At 33.4% G+C, this 25,155-nt stretch overlaps 2 protein-coding genes across 6 annotated transcripts in view; both read right to left on the bottom strand.

The window, feature by feature from the left end:
• LOC134851632 (uncharacterized) overlaps nucleotides 1–12,053 on the bottom strand; it is a 350,773-nt gene extending 338,720 nt beyond the window's left edge. The window contains exon 1 of one of the 3 annotated variants that reach the window (XM_063867800.1): nucleotides 12,026–12,053. The gene's annotated coding sequence lies outside the window, so the exon portion shown is untranslated. The remainder of the gene's footprint in view (nucleotides 1–12,025) is intronic. The other 2 variants (XM_063867805.1, XM_063867804.1) reach the window with 2 other exon arrangements.
• A 7,069-nt stretch (nucleotides 12,054–19,122) lies between these two features.
• Nucleotides 19,123–25,155, bottom strand: part of LOC134851528 (la-related protein 1B-like) — a 424,232-nt gene continuing 418,199 nt past the window's right edge. For all 3 annotated transcript variants that reach the window (XM_063867655.1, XM_063867657.1, XM_063867656.1), the window contains 3 exons: nucleotides 24,348–24,588; nucleotides 23,930–24,008; nucleotides 19,123–19,873 (listed from right to left, as the gene is read on the bottom strand). In XM_063867655.1, coding sequence (XP_063723725.1) covers nucleotides 19,692–19,873; nucleotides 23,930–24,008; nucleotides 24,348–24,588 — 502 coding nt within the window. In that variant the 3' untranslated portion in view covers nucleotides 19,123–19,691. The remainder of the gene's footprint in view (nucleotides 19,874–23,929; nucleotides 24,009–24,347; nucleotides 24,589–25,155) is intronic.

The following is a 25,155-nucleotide window of genomic DNA, read 5'->3' as shown; positions in this document are numbered from 1 at the left end:
CCCACCTCTCTAATTGAGATTGGTTTATCCAAAAAATTTATTATGCACTCAAAATTTTTGGTAATCAATCAATCAATCAACCTTTTCTTTTCTTCAGCAGGTTATTTTCTTTAATGATACTTTTCAAGATCCCATATCTCAAATGGAGTTTGATTTATCCCAAAAATTTTGTTATTCACTCAATATTTCCAGTAAGCCGTCAACGAATTAACATTTTCATTTTTTCAACAGGTTTTTCCCAATAATGATCCTTTTCAAGATCTCAACTCTCAAATTGAGGTTTTTCCAACCAGCAAAAGTTTTTATTCACACAAAATTTCCGGTAATCGCTCAATCAATCAACATTTTCAGCTGTTCAACAGATTATTCTCACTAATAATCTTTTTCAAGATCCCATCTCTCAAACTGAGGTTCGTTTATACAAAAAAATTTGTTCACCACTCAAAATTTCCTGTAATCAGTCAATCAATCAAGTTTTTCATTTCTTCAACAGGTTATTTTCAAAAATGATATTTTTCAAGAACCCATATCTCAAATAGAGGTAGGTTTATCCCATAATTTTTGTTTTTATTCCCAGTAAGCCATCAACGAATCAAAATTTTCATGTTTTCAACAGGTTATTCTCAATAATGATCCTTTTCACGATCCCAACTCTTAAATTGAGGTTGTTCCGCCCAGCAAAATTCGTTATTCACGCAAATTTTCCGGTAATCGGTCAATCAATCAACATTTTCAGTTATTCAACAGTTTATTCTCACTAAATATCCTTTTCAAGATCTCACCTCTCAAAATGAGGTTAGTTTATCCAAAAAAATTCGTTATTCACTCAAAATATTCTGTAGTCAGCCAATCAATCAACGTTTTCATTTCTTCAACTGTTTTTTTTTCAATAATGATCCTTTTTGAGAATACACTCAATATTCACAGTAAATAGTCAACCAATCACATTTTTCGTTATTCGCCAGGTTTTTCTCAAAAATCATCTTTTTCAAGATCCCAACTCTCAAATTGAGGTTGTTCCAACCAGCAAAATTTTTTAATCACACAAAATTTCCGGTAATCGCTCAACCAATCAACATTTTAAGCTTTTCAACAGGTTATTCTCACTAATAATCCTTTTCAAGATCACATCTCTCAAATTGAGGTTGGTTTATCCAAAAAAATTGTTATTCACTCAAAGTTTCCTGTAATCAGTCAATCAATCAAGGTTTTTATTTCTTTAACAGGTTATTTTCATTAAAGATCCTTTTCAAGATGCCATATCTCAAATAGAGTTTGGTTTATCCCAAAAAAATTTTTATTCACTCAATATTTCCAGTGAGCGGTCAACGAATCAACATTTTCATTTTTTCAACAGGTTATTTTCAATAATGATCCTTTTCAAGATCTCAACTCTCAAATTGAGTTTGTTCCACCCAGCAAAAATCGTTATTTACTCAAATTTTCCGGTAATCGGTCAATCAATCGTTATTTTCAATTATTCAACAGTTTATTCTCAGTAATAGTCCTTTTCAAGATCCCACCTCTCTAATTGAGATTGGTTTATCCAAAAAATTTATTATGCACTCAAAATTTTTGGTAATCAATCAATCAATCAACATTTTCTTTTCTTCAGCAGATTATTTTCTTTAATGATTCTTTTCAAGATCCCATATCTCAAATAGAGTTTGGTTTATCTAAAAAATTTATTATGCACTCAAAATTTTTGGTAATCAGTCAATCACTCAATTTTTTCATTTCTCATTTCTTCAACAGGTTATTTTCTTTAATGATCTCTTTCAAGATCCCATATGTCAAATAGAAGTTGTTATATCCCACAATTTTTGTTATTCACTCAATATTTCCACTAATCAGTCAACCAATCAACATTTTCTTTTATTCAACAAGTGATTCTCACTAATAATTCTTTTCAAGATTCCACCTATCAAATTGAGGTTGGTTTATCCAAAAAAAATTCGTTATTCACTCAAAATTTCCGGTAATCAGTCAATCAATCTTTTTTTTTCATTTCTACAACAGGTTATTCTCTTATTGATCATTTTCAAGATCCCACCTCCCAAATTGAGGATAGTCTACTCAACAAAATCTCTCGATATCAGAAGGGTCTACCCAACACAATTCGTTAATTACTCGAGTTTTTCGGTAATCAGTCAATCAATATACAATTTCAGTCAAACTTTGGTCTTAGCACTACGTTAAACATATAGTTTTGTCCTTTCGTTTGCGTGTTGAGAAAGGATCATAAAAGATGAAACAAACTTGTCCTTGAGAAAACGATAGGAAGAAAAATTCATCTTTTATGATCCTCTGTTCATGGTCAAACTTGACGTGTCGTAATTTAACTTAATTTTTCAAATTGGATTCAAATTTAATCGCCAAATGAAAAGCGCAATATGCTGTCCCCAATAACCGACTTGCAAATTGCGATAAAAATATTTATAGTTTCAGAAATTGATTCAATTTATATATTTTGCAGAGTAATGAAAAAATTACCTATTTACCCTGTTTTTTCAAATTTAATTATTTTATTCAAAACGTTTTCATCATAGGAAGTTAATGGTAGGAATTTTCGAGGAAGTTGATTAAAAATGTCCATCATAGGAAGTTTTCTGCAGATGATGTTTTTTTTGAAAGTCAAGATTCGAGAAATTTGTTTTAACCAAGTCAATCAATCTATTGGCTCAATGCAATTATTTTTTCCCAAAGTTTGTTTTTCGTGGTCTTTTTAGTGCTTCCTTTTGCTATTTATCTTAATATTTTAAATGCAGCTTCGCTCTCTTAAATATTTAAACTTTTTTTTTAATTGAGCGAATTGATTGAAAAATTTTGTCACATCCATTCGAAGACAAACCAGTTTTTTGTTCGGGCTTGTCAAAGCTCGATTCAAACTTTTTTTTTCATATTAACACTTGCGATCAGCTTAGTGTGTTATTACGATGTTTCTTTTTTTTTCTAAGCCAAATCGCAAATAATTTTTTTTAATAGTGTTCATTCAGTTGGAAGTCTCACTAGCGTTGAAAATTGCATTAGCATCTGTTCTCTGCTTTATTTGTGACTGAATGGTTGATTGTAACTTTTAAGCTTCCGCGGCGTGATGGTGAGTGTGTGAGAATCTTAACTTCTAGGTCGGAGTTTCGAATCTCATAGGTAGACCAATTTTTGCTAATTCAAGTATTAGTTATATTTTATATTGTTGCACTTTATAGAGCTGCTTTTTGTCGTGTTCTCGCAAGTTTTTGCGAAGAAACGCTTCGTCTCTGGTTAAAACATCCTGTATGGTCTGATTTAATGAGTACAATTTTGGTTCTAAATTGTTTATATTTAAAGTACATTTCAATTTCTGTTCTTTTTCTTGATTTGAATCGCTCGGTTGTGTAGTTGAAATTCGAAATGGAAGTTTTCTTTGAGTTTTCATTCTTTGTCTGTCTTTCAGAGTTTACTGAATGGTAGTGTTTAAGGATTCCAACTCAAACATAAAAGTAGTTGATTTGAAATATTGCGTTTCGAAGGTGTAGGATGTATGTAGTTGGACGGCGCGAATGTAATGAAACATCAGAAAATTGTAATAATTTTGTTATGGAACAATTTATCAATAAAACTTTGAAGAAAAACAAAAATGAAATAAGAGGGAACTTGATGTACTGAAGATATTGATAATTAATTTTTACAATTTACAGGGTTTTCAACCACAAAAAATTTCAAAGTTCCAAATCTGAGAGGAACGCTATGTCGTTTTTCTCGAGAAGGGAAAGAAAGAGAGTAAAAAGGAAAATTTAAAGGAATAGGGGAAAGAAAGATGGTAAAAAAGCATCAAGCTTTTTGTAAAAACTTGGTGCTATTCTAGAAAAATAAAAAAAAACCCTGTGGTTTATTTGCTTATTTACCACTGAAACCTAGAAGAGTCTAAGAAATATCTGCTCGGTATCTTTTATACCCACTCGTTGAAATTCAGCAGATTGGAGAGGTGTCGGAAAAAACAGTGAAATTGGGAAAAACCGAGTTACTCCATTTAGTTTAGAAATAACTCACGAAATGTATACGTCCTTAAAACAAACTTATCATGACAGTTCTGATCAAAAAAAATTTTCTAGCTTTTTTTTGTTATTTCTATCAACCTTAACTAAGAGTTTTAATTAAATTGACACCTTATGGCGACTAAATTGATATCAAAACTTGTTCCGTGGAAAAATAAATGAACTACTCCAAATTAAAACGATTGCACGCTAGTTTACACGATACAGCCGGATTGAAACTTGAACTTATCAAGAGGGTCCACGTCCTGTTATGTGTTGCCCTAGAACTACAGCAAATGCTTTCATTTGCTATAGTCTTCTCATTTATTTGAAAAAACCATTTATTTGAAAAAACCAAATTATTTTAGCTACAATGTTTTGCAATTAAGTTTTAAACTCAGGCAGTGTCAAGCTGTTATTTGCACACCACCATCGGTCTGCAAACCATCGATTGCAATAAAATTTAATATATCCCCTTGCCAGGATGCTAATTGGAATTTTGAGACCTAATAGCAACTGTTCAACAGTCCCTTTGTAAGTTCATGGCCTTCAAATGGTTTCACGATTTGGATAGCAGTGATTTGAGCCGCTAGTAATTAAATGAATGCTTGCTGACTGGCTTGTTTACATACGTATCATTCACTAACTTATTTATTTTCTTATTGATTTACTTTTTTTAATTATTCTTTTCTTACTCTTTTTTGTTTACCTACTTCCTCACTTAGTTTACTTTACTCTAGTTAACTTTTTTATTCTACTTCTTTGCTTACCTTCGATTTAACCTGTTTTTACTTTGCGTTTTTTCAACTTACTTGATTAATTCTTTGTTTACTTTGATTTTTGTGTTATCCTACTTTATTTATTTCAATTTACATTACTTTACGTTACAAAATTTAGCCTAACTTAAATGTACCTGTCCATACTTACTTATTAACTAACTTACTAACTTATTCCTTTACTTACATATAATTTACAAAGCTACATACATACATACACACTTACTTACATACCTACAGACAGTCAAAACAACGTGCAGAAAATACTTTACTTTGCCCAACCTAACTTCTTTTACATAGTTCACTTAATTTCCTTGACACAACTCAGCTTTACTCTACGCCACCTACTTCCCTTTACTTTGAATTTTTCGCTACATTTCACGATACTTTCTTTAATTTACTTTACGTTGCTTTACTTCTTTTTACTTTTCATTACTTTCATTCATTTTGGAAGCTCACTTACTGATTTTCGAAGTTAGTTAATTACTTACTCTCTGACTTACTTACTTACTTACTTACTTACTTACTTACTTACTTACTTACTTACTTACTTACTTACTTACTTACTTACTTACTTACTTACTTACTTACTTACTTACTTACTTACTTACTTACTTACTTACTTACTTACTTACTTACTTACTTACTTACTTACTTACTTACTTACTTACTTACTTACTTACTTACTTACTTACTTACTTACTTACTTACTTACTTACTTACTTACTTACTTACTTACTTACTTACTTACTTACTTACTTACTTACTTACTTACTTACTTACTTACTTACTTACTTACTTACTTACTTACTTACTTACTTACTTACTTACTTACTTACTTACTTACTTACTTACTTACTTACTTACTTACTTACTTACTTACTTACTTACTTACTTACTTACTTACTTACTTACTTACTTACTTACTTACTTACTTACTTACTTACTTACTGATTTATTTACTCCCATAATTACATAAAGTTTTTCTTACATAACTATATACAGTTAAACCCACATTACTTTTCTTAGTTCACTTTATTACTTTTTTCTTTAGTTTAGTTTTCTTTGTTTTAAAATACATTACTTTACCATTAATTTTTAAAACCAAATAGTTACTTTAAATGACATTACTTAACTTTATTTTTGTTTTAGTTTACCTTCACTTAATTTTACTTCACATTGTTTGCTTTAATTTAATTTAGTTTATTTCGCTTGCTCAACATCACTTCTTTCTAGTTTCGTAGAGATTACCTTAACTTCCTTTCAATTATTACTTACCTACTTTTTCTTTCTTAACTTCTGTATTTAACTTTTTTACACTCACCAACTTTTACTTACTTACCTAATTTTACTCTTAATTACTTAACTAAACTTTTTCTTCTCAATTTGACTTAACTTCAATTCAGTTTTTTTACCTATACCTACTTACTTACGTGCTAACTCATTTACTAACTTACCAAGATTCTTACACAGATAATTTCTTACATACTTTCTCACAAACCTATATACGAACTTCAAGCATACTTACTCGAATTTCTAAATGCACAATTCCGTTGACCGATTAGCTGGTGAAATGTTAGTGTGTAAAGAAACAAAAAGATAATTGAAAACCTGTAAAGTAAATGGATCCAAAGAACGGTAGTAATGAAACATTATTCAAAAAATTAAAAACTAAGCCAATTATATTCACAAATTGCTATATCTGCGTGTAGTGACACCTTTATTTTCAATAGAATAAAAGTAGAAAGTTTGAATGGTGAATTGGTTTAAAAAAAGGAAGGTTGGATAGCTAGATCTCTCAACGGATCGATAGCTGTATGAATGGACCATTTGATGAATGGCTGGTCGGATCAAAAGCTGAGAGGATGAATGGATGGCTGTTGGGATGATCAAAAAATTAAAACTAAGATTTTTGAAAATAATTATTCAAAAAATCAAAAACTAAGCCATTTTATGCTCACAAATTGCTATATCTGCGTGTAGTGACACCTTTAATTTCAATAGAATAAAAGTAGAAAATTTGAATGGTGAATTGGTTTAAAAAGGGAAGGTTGAATAGCTAGATCTCTCAACGGATCCATAGCTGTATGAATGGACCATTTGATGAATGGCTGGTCGGATCAAAAGCTGAGAGGATGAATGGATGGCTGTTGGGATGAACAAGTGAATATACTGTTAGCTGAATAGATGGCTAAATAGCCGGATGGTAGCATCATTCAGTTTAGATGGATAATGGCTGCATATACGTATGGACAATAGATGATTGAACGATGGCTTGATGAATGCATGGCGTTATGCATGGATGGCTTGATGGATGGAGAGTTGGCTAGATAAAGGAATGAGTCGATAGTTGCATGGATGGCTCGATTGTTGGACTGATCGAAGACTAATGGATAAATAGTTAAAAGGATGCTTTGAGGGAGAACTCGCTGGATGGACAATGATCGGCTAGATGATGTAGAGCTAGATAGATGGTTGACTCGTTGGATGGGTAGTTCAAAAAATGGTTGATTTGTTGGATGGATGGATGGCAGCATGAATGGATGCTTGGCCGGATAGCTTGACTAAAGGGATAATCGGCATGAAGGGTAAATAGCTGGGTAAATCGACAGGATGTAGTTATGGCTTGATGGATGTTTGGATAGATATATGGACTGAATGCCTATATGGAGAGATGTAGTACAGCTAGATAAATGGTTGGCTCGAGGGAGGGATAACATTCCGAAAGAAAAGATGGAAAAGCAATGGCATAAAAGGCTAGGTTGTTAGATAAAGGGATGGTTGGCAGGGTTGAACTATAGAGTTGGCTAAATAAATAGCTGGTTGGATCGGCGATTGGAATTATAGATAAGAAAGAAAGAAAGAAAGAATATATTTTTCTTTTTATAAACAATATATCAACATAATTAAATTTGCCACATTTAAAGCAGAAACGGATAGACGACGGGACCTGTTGGTCCACTAAAAATCTACCCTTCTATTCAAATGAAACATCTCTAATGAAACAAATCAAATTAAACAATGCGAGCAAATATATTTTTATTTAACTACAAAAGCTACAGCTCGTGGAAAAAAAAATTATATCTATTTATAAATTTATGTTGACATTAACTAACTACTGAACTTAACAATACTAAACTTAACAATACTTCCAGGGCGCTGTAATATTATATGTATAATTTTTTTTTCAAGTTTTTCGAAAACAATTAGTGAGAAAAATCCAAAAAAAAAAATCAAAAAACCTCGATATCTCGAAAACTAGAAAGATTTGGGAGGTCATTTTTTTACACAAAAAAGTTGATAAATAGCTGGTAGTCCTGTAGCATGCAACCAACAGGTATGGGTTTTAAATTTTTTTTTATAAGCCAAATATATGTTACACTAATTCATGGTTTTGTACCAGGTATATTTTCAAAGAATGGTAAATTGCCAAAATTTCTGAACAAGAACAACTTTTGACGTGTGCAGGTATCAAATTCAGAACCCACAGCTTATTAAAAAGTTTACAAGCGCGATATCGAATCGAGAAGCGCTCAATTTTGCGTTTACAAAATGGTTCGAACAGAAGGCTGCTATCAGAATTTCTAGTAGCTCTTTTTGCGATTTGAAAAACAAATAAATCATTCAGAAAGCTATCATTATGAACACCAATAACTGATTTAAGAACAAATTTTAATAGCTCATAGAGATGATACTCATAAACGGTTAACAAACTATATTTTTCAAAAATATCATTACTACGATCTCGACGTTGTCTGAAAAAAACGAATTTGAGGATTTTCTTTTGTAAAACATTAAGTTGTTCCAGCTGCGAATAGCTGCAACAACCATAAATTAAAATGCCATACTGGAGAATGGGAACGACATTGCTACTGTAGTATTCGATCATTTGAGACCTCGGCACGTAGTGCCGTAGCTTTGAAACTATACCGCATTGTTTACTAAGTTTCTTTTTGACGAAATCGATATGACTTTTAAAAGAAAATTTGGAGTCTATGTAAATGCCTAAATATTTACAAACAGGTTTCGTATTTATCGAGCAAGAGTTTAACTGAAATAAATGATTGGAAGCACTTAACTTTACATTCATTTGAACTATTTTGGATAGGTTAATCACCAATTTATTTGCCTGTAGCCAGTTATTTAAAGACGTCATGTCTTTTTGAACGTCAATTATTTGACAACCTATTGATGTTAGATTCGTATCGTCTGCGAATAGCAAAACTTCCGATGTTTCGCATGCTTTAGGGAGGTCATTTATATATAATAGAAAAAGCAAGGGACCTAAAATTGAGCCTTGTGGTACACCACATTCTATTTTACTCCAGCTAGATCAAACACCATTTACTACAACTCTCTGTATGCGATTACTGAGATATGAGCTCAACCATTTTAAACAGTTACCCCTAAACCCATACATATCCAATTTGTATAGCAAAATATTATGGTCAATAGTGTCAAAAGCTTTCTTCAAGTCAAGGAAAAAAACTAAAAATTTCATTCGAAGAAGGATACATTCTAATTCTTTCGGTAAGTTCAGCAAGTGCATCAATTGTGCTATGCTTATTACGAAAACCAAATTGTTTTGCATAAAAGAGAGAAAAATTCTCTAAATAAGAATAAATACGGTTATACATAATGCGCTCTTAGATTTTACTCCAATCAATTAAAAGTGAAATTGGTCTATAATTGTTCTCATCAAGTTTTGATCCATCTTTATGAAGCGGCAGTACTTTCGCTTTACAAAGTTCTTTAGGAAACACGCCTTTTGTGAATGATAAGTTGATTAAGAAGCTTAGATATGGTGCCACGACTTTCGCTGAAGTTTTCACAATAAGGTTACTGATGTTATCATCACCGGACGAGCTTTTATTATTTAGGTAATTTAGGACTTTAAAAACTTCTGTTTCGCATGTTTTTTTCAGAAGCATGGAATATGGAACATATTCAACGTTAAACCTATCAACATTAGGAACATCATTTTGAAGTCCTTTTCCAACTGTGGTGAAAAAATAGTTAAATTTATCAGCAACATCTCTGTCTGTTGCATTATCCTTTTCATCAATGCATGATTGCAATGGAAGAATCTTGCTGTTTTTGTTACTTTTACCACTGATATCGTTTAAAATTTTTTATGTCTGCCTTGAGTCTCCTATACAGTTTTTGAATTTATTCCAATAATAATTCTTTTTAGATAATTTTATTTCTTTCTCAAAACGATCTCTTAAACTTCTGAACGTTTGAAGCAGTTGATAATTATTCTGATTCAATTTCCATTTTTGGTGTGCATTATTTCGCTTTGTTCTAAGGTTTTTAAGTTTATTTTCGTACCAGGCGGGTTGCTTTGTGACCAAATTTTTCTTGGTTTTTAATGGTGCAAACATATTCAATACCTCTTCGAAAGATTTTGCGAACAAATTGAAAGCTGAATCTGCATCATTCATTTCAAAAATTACTATTTTATGTGAGGCCAATTTACTTTCCGCAATTTTTAAAAACTCTTGAACTTGGCTCCGACTTTTTAAGAATGATGTATCGCGAAACGGAATTTCATTATTAACAATTTGACACTTTATGACCCATTCCAAGTGTATTGGATAATGATCTGATAAATGTTCACTATTTAGTACCATTGAATGAGGTTCAGTTAAATTGTCGAAAATGAAATGATCCAAACAAGTTGAAGAGGTGGCTGTAACGCGAGTTGGTTCACGACCGTTTATTGAAAAACCATTTGAATGAATACAATTTAAATAATTTTGGCTCAGTAAGTTATCAGGTATTATATCAACGTTAAGATCACCACAAAGAATGATCGGATGATTTGCACTTTTTGAATTTTCCAAAAACTCATCAAGCCTATCAATGAATTGCATTTTGTTTGATTTTGGTGGGTTATAAATCAGACATAATGAGAATTTATAGCCATTTTTTAAGATATCGACCGTTAAGCTTTCTTCTGAAAATGAATCAAGTTGATTCAGCAAGCAGCATGTGTTTCTTGCTTGGATCATTACACCACCACCTGGTGTTTCGCGATTTTTTGTAAAATACTGATTATAACCATTGATTAACCAGCTTTCACTTGGATCATTTTTTGTTAACCAAGTTTTCGTTATACAAATTATATCAGGTGGAGACTCAAGGCTTAGAATAAGTGCTTCCAATTTGTCAAAGTGCGGTTTTAAAGATCTTATATTTAAATGTAGCACCGAAACTTTGGAATTTTCAGATTTATTAATGAAACTACTGTTATTCTGTGAAATATTTAGTTTTGAATTAACGACATTAACATCACTAGATTGTTTACGATCCTCCTTTATCTCCTGCCTCGTGGAAAACACTTTGGAAGCAATTCATCACATCTTGAAATCTGTATTTCAAGGAACTCCCGCCTTCATAAAGTCCATCGATACGATATAGTCGCTCGTCTGCCTTCCATATATAATGGATTACACCTTCTCGGGTCCACGCAGATTTAATTCGGCAACCACTCTTCATCATTTTTATGAAATTGACACGAGCCTTTGATAAGTCTTCAAAGACGCTTATATTTTTCAAACCTTCTTTATCTGCCATCTTGTTTTTTGTTTCGCAGCAAGTTGATTTTGGCGATTCTTCTGGCGAAACGAACGATAATTGGTTTGCCTCTATTTGATCGAGATGGCAATCGATGAGCTATTGAGATATCTGACGCTCGCACATTTGCACCAATATCATGAGAAATCTCCACTACCTTCGCTATCGTTGTATCAAAGTTCTCACGATTATTCTCTCCTTCCAAACACTCGGGGATTCCTAGAATTCTTAGGTTATCTCGTCGATTATATGATTCAAGTTTTTCTGCTTCAGATGAAGTCCTAAGATAGCTGACATTCGCCTGAGATGCTATTTCCATTTTGGAGGATGAGATGATTTCCTTCTTCATGTTGTTTATTGCGGACTCAACAGCGACGTTGATTGCAGTCATTAGTTGCGCTTTTATTTGCTCTACAAGGCTGGGTATCAACAACTTCATTGACTCTTCAATGGTATGCTTCAGCTACCCAGTCACATCGTCCTCTGAATTTTCTTCGTCACATGGGCTCAGTACAATATTTGGCCGTTTTGGTGTTGGTTTTGATACTGGAGTCTGATAATGATACCTCAGTCCCGGCACATCTGTGTTTCTCTCAATTGAAATATCATTTGCATCAGTAGCATCACTAATCGAATCCATCTGCCCTCTCTGAAACTATTTAATAAGTTTATCACAACAATTAGGCTAAGTTTATCACAACAAGATGGCTGTTTTAATTACATAGACTGGTTTGATGAATGGATGGCTGGTTGATGGAACGATGGTTGACTAAACGAAAAGCTCTTCGGATGAATAAATGGCTGAATGGCTGGCTAGTTAATCAGATGCATGGATATAATGATGCCACTTGGATGGATGACTGATTGGATACATAGCGTTGTTGATGGATGGATGAATAGATGTTTAGATGACTGAATATTTGGACGATGAATACATAAATTGCTGCTGTATGGAAGGTTGGATTGATTAATGGATGAGTTAATGGCTTGTCGGATGACGCGATGGATGATTGGCTGATTACAAAGTGGCTTGATGGATAGATCACTGGTTGAATGGATCCTTGAATGTTTAAATACATGGATGTTTTTACAAATGAATAAATGGCTTGACAGAGGTAAGGATAGGTGGCCAGATATCTGGATCTACGACTGGATGAATACTTTTTAAACTACACTACTCTATGATGCCCTGCTCTCTTTAGGCGTTGCTGTATACGATATAGCTAAACATGCAATTATATCCTATGGCCATTAACTTTGAAGAAAAAGCTCAAAAATGACGAAATAAGTGTCACAAGCATTTAAATGGAGCAACAAAAACATTCATTATCTAACAAACCAAAATTACTTGGCACATAAAACATAAAATTTTCAAACATTTGTCATCATCACATGGTGATCATAAAAAATTGAGTCATTAAATACTTTGAAAAATTGACGAAACTGTGATTGAATTAAGTTGTTCAGCTTACTGTCAATTGAAAAAGGGTATAATTTGTTGTTGCTGTAATACATGTAGTTCTTTTAGAATACAAATTTTTTTCTTTTTAAAGATCGAAACTTGAATCATATTCGCTCAGTAACTTAATCAGACAAAATTGGAAAACTTCAATCTCAGTATTCGGAAAAAAGTCGGAAATTTAAATAAGAAAGTAACCTTATAATTTTAGATAAACTTCACCTTTATTGCTGTGTTATCAATTGACTCTCCACAGTTTGGAAAAAAATTAGAAAATTAAAAATTAGGCTTCAAAAAATTTATTCGTTTTAAACTCATAATCAAAAGTTCGACATTTCAGATGTAATGAGGAGCAAAAACAAGGTTATTAGGGGTAAAACTATTTATAAAATGTTTCTTGAAAGATGAGCCTGGCTACCTTCTGCAGTTAGGCCGTTCACTGAATTTTTTATACTGTTATATGAAAAATTTGGAAAAAATAATCAATTCATAATTTCAAACACGTACTAACATGACTGTTTGATTTCTGTTTGAAGCAAGATCAACTGTTTGATAATAGCATTTGTAGTTCAAGTGCTTGGCAATTGTGGTTTTATTAGTTTTGAACGAACTTACAAATCTTTTTTTTTTGTAATCAAGTAATAAGGGTTGATGAATGTTGTTTTATGTTGTGAAACTGATTTAGAACATTAAGACGCCTTTTGTTTGGGCAACAATTTTGACTGACGAATGAAATTGTTGGATGTTTTTTGAAACGATTGATTTAGTTATGCTCTGCTTTAATTTTTTTGTTATCTGGCGCAAGCTATTGGTAGCTTGCTGTAAGGTAAATAAGTGATAATTCAAGTTTTACCTGAAAGTATTCAAATGAATTAGTGGTAATATGCATTCCATGAAATCTGACGTGCCTTTCTTTTCATTTCTGCAAGCGCTTTTTGCCCGGTTAAAACTCTCAGAAAATTTTTGAACGGGCAAAAATTGCTTGCAGGAAAGAAAAGACGGACACGTCAGATCTCATTGAACGCACGCTATGAATAATTTAATTAAATCATGACAATTAATAACCATTGGATAAGTTTTTTTGCTTTAATTTTGTTTGCTTTGATTTGAAATCATCCTACTTGAACAAAAATCTCGCTTGTTGGGGTGTAAGTTGAACAAAACTGACTATAGCAGCGTATTGACGTGCAACGCCGGGATAGGTATTGACGTGCAACGCCGGGATAGGTATTGCCCGCTAACCAACCGGTAAAGCCTCTGTGTTTTGTGGGATTGTATATGAAACTTTCCAGCAAACACAGATAGTGTAATAACACACATCAACAGGCTTAGAACTATATATTTAATAATTATCATACTGAAGAAAGTCCAAAAAACAACATCGCCAATTAAGAATAGGAAAACCATTCCGTTGGCTAACCGCACAGAAAACGCAAAGATGAGAAAGATGAGAAAGGGAGAACGGTAAGCAACTGCGGCTTAAATGAAAAGATTTTGTAGCATATAAACATTTACCAAGGGCCAAGTCAAGTTTTTCCGACTTAGGAGACATTAGCAAACAACAGGCAACCGCCCAAAGCACATCAAAGAAGTTATAAGACAGTCAAGGAACAGACAAGCACTCGGAACACAACGGATATTCAAGCCATTTATGACAAAAACCAAAAAAGACCTAAATCGAAAAACAGAGAACAAAGGAGGAACTAGCGTCCCAAAAGGCAACGAAACAAACCTAGCATTATAAATTCATAGGCAGAAAATGAGACGGAAGCAACAAAGTCGAAAGTAGTGGCAGACAAGCCGACAATATTGGAGTAGACGCCAATTAAACCACAAACGAAGTGTCATAGACAAAATTGGGGCATTCAAAGCCAATGCTATATTGATTTTTCAAGAAGGTAAGGATTACAAGGCAGTAACGTTCAGAACTAGATTTTTGGAAGCAAAACAAAAAACACACAGGCAAATCGGAGCCTTGAAGCACTTGCGATACAACAAAATCATTGCGATACGCAGTGAAAATACAAGCAAATGAAGTCGACTTTTATGTCAAAAAATTAAGTGGAAAGAAAGACTTGAAGCAATAACTACAAAAAAATGTATACCTGCAAATCTTCTTTTCATAAACAGTCTTAAAAACAATGTCATTCATTAACCAAGCGGTCACTACGGCGACAAAATTCGGATCGACCTCTGTTCATCCGCAACTAAAACTGTTGTGGTAAATATTTTGAGCTTAAGAAATTTAACAATTTTTTATCACCTATTAAAAATGAACCCCATAAAAGCATGAAAATTTGTTTTGCCATTAACGATACTCATTATGAGTTGACAAAGCCGTAATAACATAAACCAAAAGCGTTTAAATGAAAAAAAAAGAAGAAAAAATAAAGCTAATCAAAATCAGAATTAGTAAACTTACAATTTACAGAATTTTCAAAATAATAAAAAAACTGCTTACATCAAAATAAAACCCAAACCAAGGAGTCCAATACAGTACCGTCCAGAAAAAAACTCAACCTTAGAAATACCTAGCCTAAAAGAGGGTAATTAATTAAAATTTCAAGGAACCGAGCAAGTCAGCAGTCGTGAAAATTACCTTCTAGAGTTGTCCTAATGAGTTGACCATGCAAATAACTTGAAATTTAATAGGCAACGTCAATTATACCTTCTAGAATCTTTTACGGCAAAAAAAAATCTGGTGCAAAAAACACAAAATTTTCAACCGTAATAACAAATTAATCAAAAGCGCTCAGACCCAAATTTCTAGACACTGAGATGCCTTTTTGTTTTTTTTTCTGAATCCCAATATAGTTATTTGGAATCAAAAAAGCCTTTTTGAAAACAAACACACCGTACGCTTAAGTTCTTTCCCATTGAAGTGGTCGAAATAACAATTGAGCTAGTACATTTGGTTGTCGCATTCTTTCTGAATTTTCTGACGCAAATATTTCAAAAAATAACCAAATTTTCAAATTGATTTTTTTTGAAGTAGTTTTACAATCGCTTTAAGTTTGACCAATTCAAAACAAACTTTGAAAGGCAATTTTTTTTTGAGTCAATTGACTATTTAATTTGCAAAATCATTTACTAATTAGAAAAAGAACATTAGCAATCAATGTTGAAACAAATCACAACTATATAAACTCTAAGTAATTATAAATATATAAGTTTCTCCCGACTGATATTCAATTTCAGCAAACAGATTCAACAAAAACAATAATCAGCGTTAACAATCACTATTATTTATTTACAGAGTGGCCATATATCCACTGTCTCGGACAAAACTTGCGAAGACGCTCGTTGAGCCGAAAACAAAAATAAAATGAAAGTTATCGTGTTGTCCATAAATATTTTGAGCAACTGTTTCAAAACGTAAAGACAACCCATCCCTTTTTACATTCCATTCCTCGTGAAACGTAATGAAGCATGAAAATGAGGTTTTTTCAAATGAAGAATTGTAAGATGGCTAAGTTGGTACAGAAAAAGACAAAAAAATCAATTGTTTGTTTGTTGCTTTGGAAGTAAGGCCGAAAAACAAAAACAGACAAATGATAGTCCGGCAGTTCAAGCTTCCCTAGAAACTCATTTCAAACATGCCGAAAGAAAACAAGGTCCGGCTGGGATTCAAATTAAGATAGGAAAACAAGTTTTTTGCAAACAGACCAAATAGAGTAGTGAGACTTGAAATAAGGCCTGAAGTTTGAATCCTAATCGAGGTTTTTTCGAGGATCTTGAAATGAGTTTTTTCTGGCGAAAATTGAACTGTTCTCATTTGAACTTTTTGCTATAATTGAAAATCGTTCGTAGCTTTTAAATGTACGTGCGTACTTTATCCATATCAAGCTTGGATGTTTGAAGTGTGAAATTGATCTTGTTGCTTTTATATGTTTCATTAGAGATAGGTAAATTCTTTCATAACTATAAATTTCATGTCGATATTGTTTTCGGTCCAACGCGCGTCTAACTATGTATTTTTGGCTAAATGGCCACTTGGTAGGTAGTACTAACGAAACTTTATCGGTTTTTCAACAGGTTCCTAGAACTACTAATAGGTGAAAACTTACTTTGCTCCATCATGTTTTATAATGAACTTCGATCAACAATAAAACCATTGGTTTCCTTTTTCAGAGCACTTTTCAGTTATTTTCAGTATAACGCAACCCAATTTGCTTATAGTTTCTCTTCGAAAATGAAACAACGCGTCTGGAAAGTAAAAAAGCTGAAAACTTCTTCACTCATCACTTCCACATGGATCGATTTAAAGTTATGTTTACCTAGTCAACGAATCACGATTGCTGAAAAAGCTAGGCATAATTAGAAGAAAATGGTGTGTCAAATCTTTGCACACAATATCATACACTCCTGAGCTGGCGTCTTGTCTGAGCTGATCTTATGAAGTTTTCTTTACCAACGTGTATGAAATACTATAGCTATGAGAGCATGAAATTTTCAGTTGAAACAAGCAACTGTAGCTCGATCTAATCAATGTTAAATAAAATTTAATTGTTAAAACGTGAGCCGACAGAAAATTGACAGAAGCAAAAACTGCGCTTCGGAAACGCTAGCCAGAAGACGACAACAAGCAGCTCTATAAAATGCAATAAGAAAAAGTAGAAATAAAAGCCTTGAATTAGTAAAAATTCGGCTGTCTCGGATTCGATCTTTGACCAATCGCAACCTCGAGATAATGAGTCTCACGCACTAACCAGTGAGCCACGACCACTCAATTCAACACAAACACTAGCCACAAATTAAGCCAAGAAGTTCCTATGAAATTTTTAATATTACAGATCGTGATTATAGCAAGTGCCAACAAATAATGAACAATTTGCTACTAAAAAATGAACACTTTTATTCGCGATTTAGGCTAGAGCCAGAAGGTTCGCACTAAAACACTAACTGATCGCTAGTGTATAAAATGTCAATGAAATCAACGGAAAACAATGTTTTAAAACATTTTTCCTCGTTCAACTTCCAAGAAGTAAAATCTCGTTAAAATTTTTTGAATTTAGAAAAGATATTATCGTTGACGTTTCATTAAAATAACCCAATGTAAGACAATTGAATCAATAGTAGGAGATTGCAACGTGCCTTCCAATTTTTAAATTAAGCTAAATTTAGCTTACGCTAATAAATGGAAAGCACGTTGCGATCTAATATTGATTCAGTTTTCTTTTATTGGGTTATTTTAATGAAACGTCAATGATAAAAATGTTTTCCAAATTCAAAGAATTTCAGAACAAGATGTTGTGTCTTGGAAGTCCGAACGATGAAAAATAGTTTACAAAAATTGTTTTCCGTTGATTTCCTTGAAATTTTTTACACTAGCCAGCAGCTAGTGTTTTAGTACGAACCTTTTTTAAACCTATATTGCAAGTTTTATCACTGCTCATTTAAAAAATGTTTTATGGATGTAGACATATTTTCACTAAGAATTATGCTCAAATTTTCTAGTCAGATAAAAATGATAACGAAAGAACAAAATAATTTTCGATAAAAAGGTCTAAACTGAAGACCATTTTATAAATTTATCCTCTGATAGCTAGAAAAAAAACATTTACCAACAGATTTAATAAGTTTCCTTATTTGAAAAATATCAACCTTCGGTTTCAAAAAATAACACACTTAATGAACCAGTTTCCTCGATGATTTATTTCTAACTACAGGAACAAAACAACTGGTACCATCTTGATAATTATATTTTAACGCCGTTAAAAAACTTGCAAACTAGCAATTTCTAATACGGACTAAACCCTCCCATACAGGTTAGCTCAGATAACTTGCTCTCGGTCAATTTATGTCAATGTAAAACTTTTCAAATTCTAACTGAAATTTTTCCAAGTAAAGCCTATTTTTGAGTTTAATAATTTCCTCTTGTTCCAGTAATGAATCACTTCGTTCATTATTACTAAGAGTTGTAACAATTTATCGGATCAACCGTACAATTTTTATGCGAGATTGCATTTGTATGCTATTAATTACACCAACTATTGTTTTAATTTTATTTTCTTTAGTAATACGGTTATATTTCAACGAATCTAGGCTCAACTCAAAGTTAGCTTGAGAAAAATCCACGTTTTCTCCTAAATCGATTGGGGGGGGGGGGGGGGGGATTGTACGGTTGATCCAACTTTTCAAAAAAAAATCTGTCATCTCGACATCTAAAACACTCCGAAGCCTCGTTCTTTTAGCCTTAAGTGGCAATCATACACATTGTCTAATAACAGACAACTAACCGAAAATGTGTCCATTATTGGGCTCTCGGTTGCTTCAAAGCAATTGAGCTAAAAAATAACGATGCAAAAAAAGTTAATTAACGCACCCAATGATACAACATTAAGATAAATGTAGCAATGGTCAAAAAAACTAAGATACAGAATATTTGATCTTCCTCACTAGCGCAAACTGTCCAATTCAAATCTTCTTTTTTTGTTATCTTCTAAGTGAGGAAGAGAAAACTGGTCGCAATATGAACATAAAGTTTACATCTTAAATTTACGCATCAATCAATGATGAGCGTGATCGATCATGTGGAGATGATTAATAATACACAGGTATGGATAGAGTTTACTTAATTCAGTTTACTTTACCTAACAAGAATTACTTCTGCATAAACATAAAAGTTCTGCCAATACGCAAAATAAAGTACGAGCCCAGTACGGTACAGGAAGCGTCATTTTCTATTTGTATTTTGAAGCTAAAATCAACTAAAGTTTTTACAGTTTTAGTTTCACGGAGTCTAACTTAAAGCTCCTTACAAAAGCTTTTTTTTGTTTCATTAACCAAACCAATTGCAACACATCTCTTGTCACCAAAACATCTCTTAGACACAAAAAGCGGACAACTGTTTAGTTTGATCAACTAGGCAGCTGATTCAACTGAAGCTTCAACTGACTTGGCTGCCCCTTCATTTTCCTTGTTCTCTTTCCCCGCTTGCTCGTAATCGCCTTCTCGCTCCTCGCTTTCCTGGCTATCTCCCAATTCTGCAGTAAACTTTCCCTCGTCTGAGGAAGAGCCTGCCATTCCTTGTTTGGGGTTGGTCTCTGAAAATAAGTTGAACAAAAATATTTACATACCCCCTTTACATACCTCCTTAGGATTAACATCATTTGAAGCTCTTTGACTTCAAGAATTAATTATGGACAACATATTTTAACTACAACTATCATTCCATTTAGAAAAACTGGTTTCAATAAGTAATTTATTTATTCCGTTGCAAAATCTGAAAACTGAAATCCACTTTCGAAACTAGAAGCCGATCATGTTTTTCGTGAACTTTACACTTTTGCAGTTCAAGAGTGAAGTTTGCCGTCATTTTATTAAAAGAAATGCATTAAAATTAGAAACAAATCAAAAATCGAACCGCGAAAAATCAAATTTGAGCGTGGAAAATTTTTCAAGACTTTTTCAGAAAAAAACTCACCCACAAATCTCCTCGTTCTTTTAAATTTAAATGCCAAAACAAACCTGTTCGTATTAGGCCGAAACCCTGAATGTTATACTGTCTTTCAATGTCCTTGAGACAGCTTTTGAAAACATCAACAAACTGATAAACTTTTCAAAAAAAGAAATATTTTTTGAAATGTTTTCAACTACACGCTACGCCAAATACAGAGTGATATTCTTAGCGACTAGTAACGTACTAATAACACCAAATATCTAGCCTCAATTGAGTTTGAAACGATTTATGAGCAGCGTTAATCGTCCCAAATTAGCAATCCGCATAACGTTGAAAAATGATCACATGTAAAAATATACCTTTAAATTTGAACTCAGGACATCACTGAAATTATGATGGTACAAATCCCCGAGAACAGAAGGCTAGTGAAACAGTCGAACCGCAAGCACAACAACAATATTTCCATTATTAAAAAGAAGACAAACTCCACAATAAAGCTGGATAAAAAACGCTGGAGAGAAACCACTCGGAGCACAACTATTCTGTCACTTTCTTCGAAAGTCGGAACAAAAAAAGAATATATTCTTATGCACGAATTAAAACTCACCGAAATTTGCCTCAACCTTCTTTAAAGTTGCTAATTACCTTCAAATTTAATATGTTGATGTGAAGGGTTTATTTATTAGTAAAACTGTGGTATTCTTACTTACTCCGCAACAGTTTGTAAATCTCAAAACCATAAATAACAGACAATTGGAAGAGTCAATGGACGCTAGCATACAGAAAAAACATAAGGACTCAATTTTTGAAAAAAAAATAAACTTTTGAATTTCAAAGAAATTGATGGCCTTTAAATTTTTTGGACTTCCAGAACAATTTATGATTGACACTTTTTGATTAAATAAATTCAATTTAAGAGAACTGGATCAATAGATAAAATTTTTACTTCGCTAAGAAATTCGATAATAAATTTTTAATTTCGAAACTAGAAGTCGATCATATTTTTCGTGACCTTTACGCTTCCACTGATCGATAGTGAAGTTTACCTTCTTTTTAAGAAAGGAAATCAACGAACCTAAAAAAAAAATCAAAAGTCAAACATCGAAAAAGTAGATTTGAGCCTGAACAAATTTTAAGACATTTCATGAAAACAAAATCATCGAAATTGGAATGATTTTGTTTTCAGAAATATTCCGTCACTTTCTTTAAAACTCGGAACAATAACGTACACTTTAGGGTAATTAAGCTAGCTCTAATTTATGCATAACTAATTTTAAACTAAAACTGGATAGGAACGAAACTCAACAAACTGCCTGTATCGTGGCGAAGCCCTGAATGTTCGAAAAAACTTTTGGTTGTTGTTGCTACATCGATCTCTGCGTTGAACTTCTGATTAAACTGGAGAGATCGATTATGTTTGAGAGACAGAGAGCAAAGGAATTTTGTTTATATTGGCTTGGTTGACTGGGTGGTCTCGTCAAATGTACCCCACAGCAGCTCACCCAGGGTCTCTAGTGGCAAAACCGATGTAGAAGCGGAACCAACTGTTCCAGTGATAGCGCCTTTGCTAGTTTCGACACCTCCTCTCTGTATAGCACGCTTAAGAGGGAGGTTTGCGTGTGTTCAGGTTTTTCGGTAAGAGAACTGAGTAAAACTGTATGCCCGATTGTTAGGCTGACAGTTGTTAGGTAGCGAGAAAAACTCCCGGTAAGTCAGGTTACGTGATGAGTTGCAGATGATTGGCAGCTTCGTGATTCTCTTAAAAGCTCTCGATGGTAAGGAAGGTATCGTGCACTGGCAATTAAATAGTCGGTGATGTGTGGTCCTATGTAATAACTTGAACAGACGTCGGGTACATTGTTCAGTCTAAGATGGTAACTATTTAAAAAGTTGAGTATCCGGATCGAAGTTGTGAGAGTACATCTCGTTTTCCGGTCAAGTTTACTTTCGTTTGGTGATATACCTGGTGGTCTTCTGCCCAGTAGCTTAAATTTTCATTAGGAAACTTCTGTCCTTTTGATGAGTAAGTAATTTAACTCCATGGACATAATCAAGCTTAGAGATGCTCTCTTAGTTTTCGGTAAGCAGGTGTTCAATGCCGGGATTGAACTATGTCCGAGGGTGGGTCTGAGGTTCCGATTGAAGCCTTTGTGGTTAATAGTGGAATGGTCAGCTCTATGAATTTGACAGCAGCCAAGAAGGAACTGCTTTGAGAGCATTTCAATGTGTTCTGACAGGAAGGATTTTCTTTTCGTCACGTAGATGTGTGATGTCACTCATTTGTAAGCACTATGTTTTTGTTCTTAGCGCATTGTTCCGTTTCACTTGAAGTCGCTGGCAGTTGGTATAACTAAGTGTGGGGGTACAAATGGGAGCTGCATAGTTCTAGACACTCTTTCCCCTTGCTTTAAACATTACATTGAGAATATTTGGGTTTCGACTAGCAGGTAGTTTGGCGCCATCGACCATTGCATCTGGTTCAAGGGAAAACTCATTAGGCCATGTTGAAAAAATAGACGTTGTTGATTTGTCTTTGGATAGAGAAAGATTTCCGATTTAAAGCCAGTTGTTGAGGCTGTCTAGATCTGAACTCATAATTTCTCTCAAATCAGGTGTCGTGATCAGGCGTTGTGGGAGTAATATCATCTTTCTGTTATATTCGTAGATATTTTGACGTTATTTATGGTGGGTTGAGGATTTTGGACATAAAGAGGTTAATTAGTGCGACCACCTTGTTTCAACTTCCTGTGATTTAAATTAGTATCTCTGAATTCTTTATAAGTGTGTCTTTAATAGCACCAAAAGATGGATTCTTGCTTACCTTCGCGAAGACACACTTATAAAGATTTCAGAGATACCAAATTAAATCACAGGAAGTTGAAACAAGGTGGTCGCACTAATTAACCTCTTTATGTCCAAAATCCTCAACCCACCAACAAAAACATCAAAAAATTCTAATAGCACCAAAAGATGGATTCTTGCTTACCTTCGCGAGAGTTTTGCTGGAAATATCGTTGATAAGATGATGGTGATGTGATGAACAGTATCAAAGACTGCAGTCAAGACTAGGGCGACCATCAGTGTTCTTTGACATGATTTATCCTTATACAAATCAGCTTTTATATAGAATAAGATGCCATTTAGGGCAGTTGTTGTCGATCGTTGTTGAAGTCGCTTTCGGCAAAAAAGATGGAATATTTTTAATAAAGATTTTGAGTACCGTGGTAAGTACAGTACAGAGTGATAAATTAATCGTCTCAATTGAATCAATTAACTTTGAATGATTTCTGAGCCGCAATAATGCGTCAACGATGTCGTGCCATTAATAAAAATCTGAAAATTCGCACGAAAAAAAATTTACCCTAAATTGGTTTATTTTAAACCTTCTTAACTAAACGGAAAAAATGACGCAGGTAAATAATTTAACAGTTTTGAGCAGAAACAACCAATATATTTCTGACGGTGTACAAAAATAAAAAATTTTGTCAAAAATTGCTAGTTTAAAATTAGAACTTTGTCTGGAGGAAAATACGCGAGCACGAATATGCTGTTACCTTCTTTGAAATTCGCAATAGTATCGTTTATGAAATGTATAAGTTATACAAGGCCACCGTTAAATTCAAATATTGCCATGCTTGCCTCGCTCAGTGTAATATTTGGGAGCAAGCAAAAGAAGTGTGTTTTCGATAACCTAACTCACCGCAAGAAGATTGAGTCCTGACTCTGGCAATGGCCGGCAGAGTTCCCTTGATCTGTGCCGACTGTGGGTAACTTGTTGGCTGAAACATCAATTCAACTATGAAGAGCTCAAAAATCACCCAACTTTGACTAATACTTTCAGCTTTATCTAATTATAATTTTGAAATACAATTCGGTTAGTTTTCACCGTATTATTTGGCGTTAGTTAACAAATTAAATTCAAAAATTGATCCGAAAAGTCTATCTGCAGATATGAAGGCGTTTGGCTTAGCCTAACCGTGTAGAAAAAAATCAACAACCTCAACAATGAGCATTCTATTCCAATGCTTTTATTTTCAAACAGTTAATGGTTTCTTTCGATTTTTCATTAAAAAAATACTTTTTTTTTCATAACTAAGAAAAAATTCTGCCACACTCACATCCACTCGGAAATCTTCCAGACTCTTGTATCTAGCCAGAGCCTGTTGCAACTGAGGATCTATTGCCAGATTGCTCTGTTTCCTCGAGTACTTCAGGAATGCCCAGAACTTCTCCAGTCCATACAGCTGGCCCACTTTGTAGTCATCTATCGTGAACGTCTGGAAGTCATCGAACAACTCCTGGCGGAACTTCTTCTCTATGCCGTAGCTGTAGAAGCGGAACAGACACTCCAGTCCATATCTAAACAACGCATAAAAATTTCAAACATCTCTAAAAACAACTGATGGAAGTTAGTCAATGAATTCAAGGGAACCAAAAAAAAACAAACAACGGATGTGTCAAAAAATGGTACTCAAAATTCAGGTTTCATTGATTAAGTTTAACCACCGCCAGCAGCTCATTTCAAGATTAATTTCCTGAATATAAAAATTATTCAGAAGGCTCTCAACCATACAATAAGCTTACAACTTTCATTCAACCAAAACCGTTCTGATTTCCGCTTCTAATAATCATAAAATCTACAAGGAAAAGCACCAATATAAGAGCTTTTGCTTTCAATTTCGAAAAGTATAACTGCTGTCTCGTCCTACGATTACAACCAGGGGCTTATGAAAATTAATAGTCCTTAAAACTAATGGTCATTAAAAATTATAGCCAACATAGCAAATGAACAGAAAAAAAGCTGACTTGTTTTTTTTTGAAAAAATCTCAACTTTCGAAATTCAAAGAAAAAATTAGATGCCCTTGCAGCTCTTTGAATTTTTAGAACAATTTGTGACACTTTTTGATAAAAATAACCCAATATGA

This window comes from Symsagittifera roscoffensis, chromosome 7, assembly GCF_963678635.1.
Source record: "Symsagittifera roscoffensis chromosome 7, txSymRosc1.1, whole genome shotgun sequence".
In the NCBI taxonomy this organism is placed as follows: domain Eukaryota; kingdom Metazoa; phylum Xenacoelomorpha; order Acoela; family Convolutidae; genus Symsagittifera; species Symsagittifera roscoffensis.
Note: the sequence above shows the minus strand (reverse complement) of the source record. Positions and strands in the feature narration are given on the sequence as shown.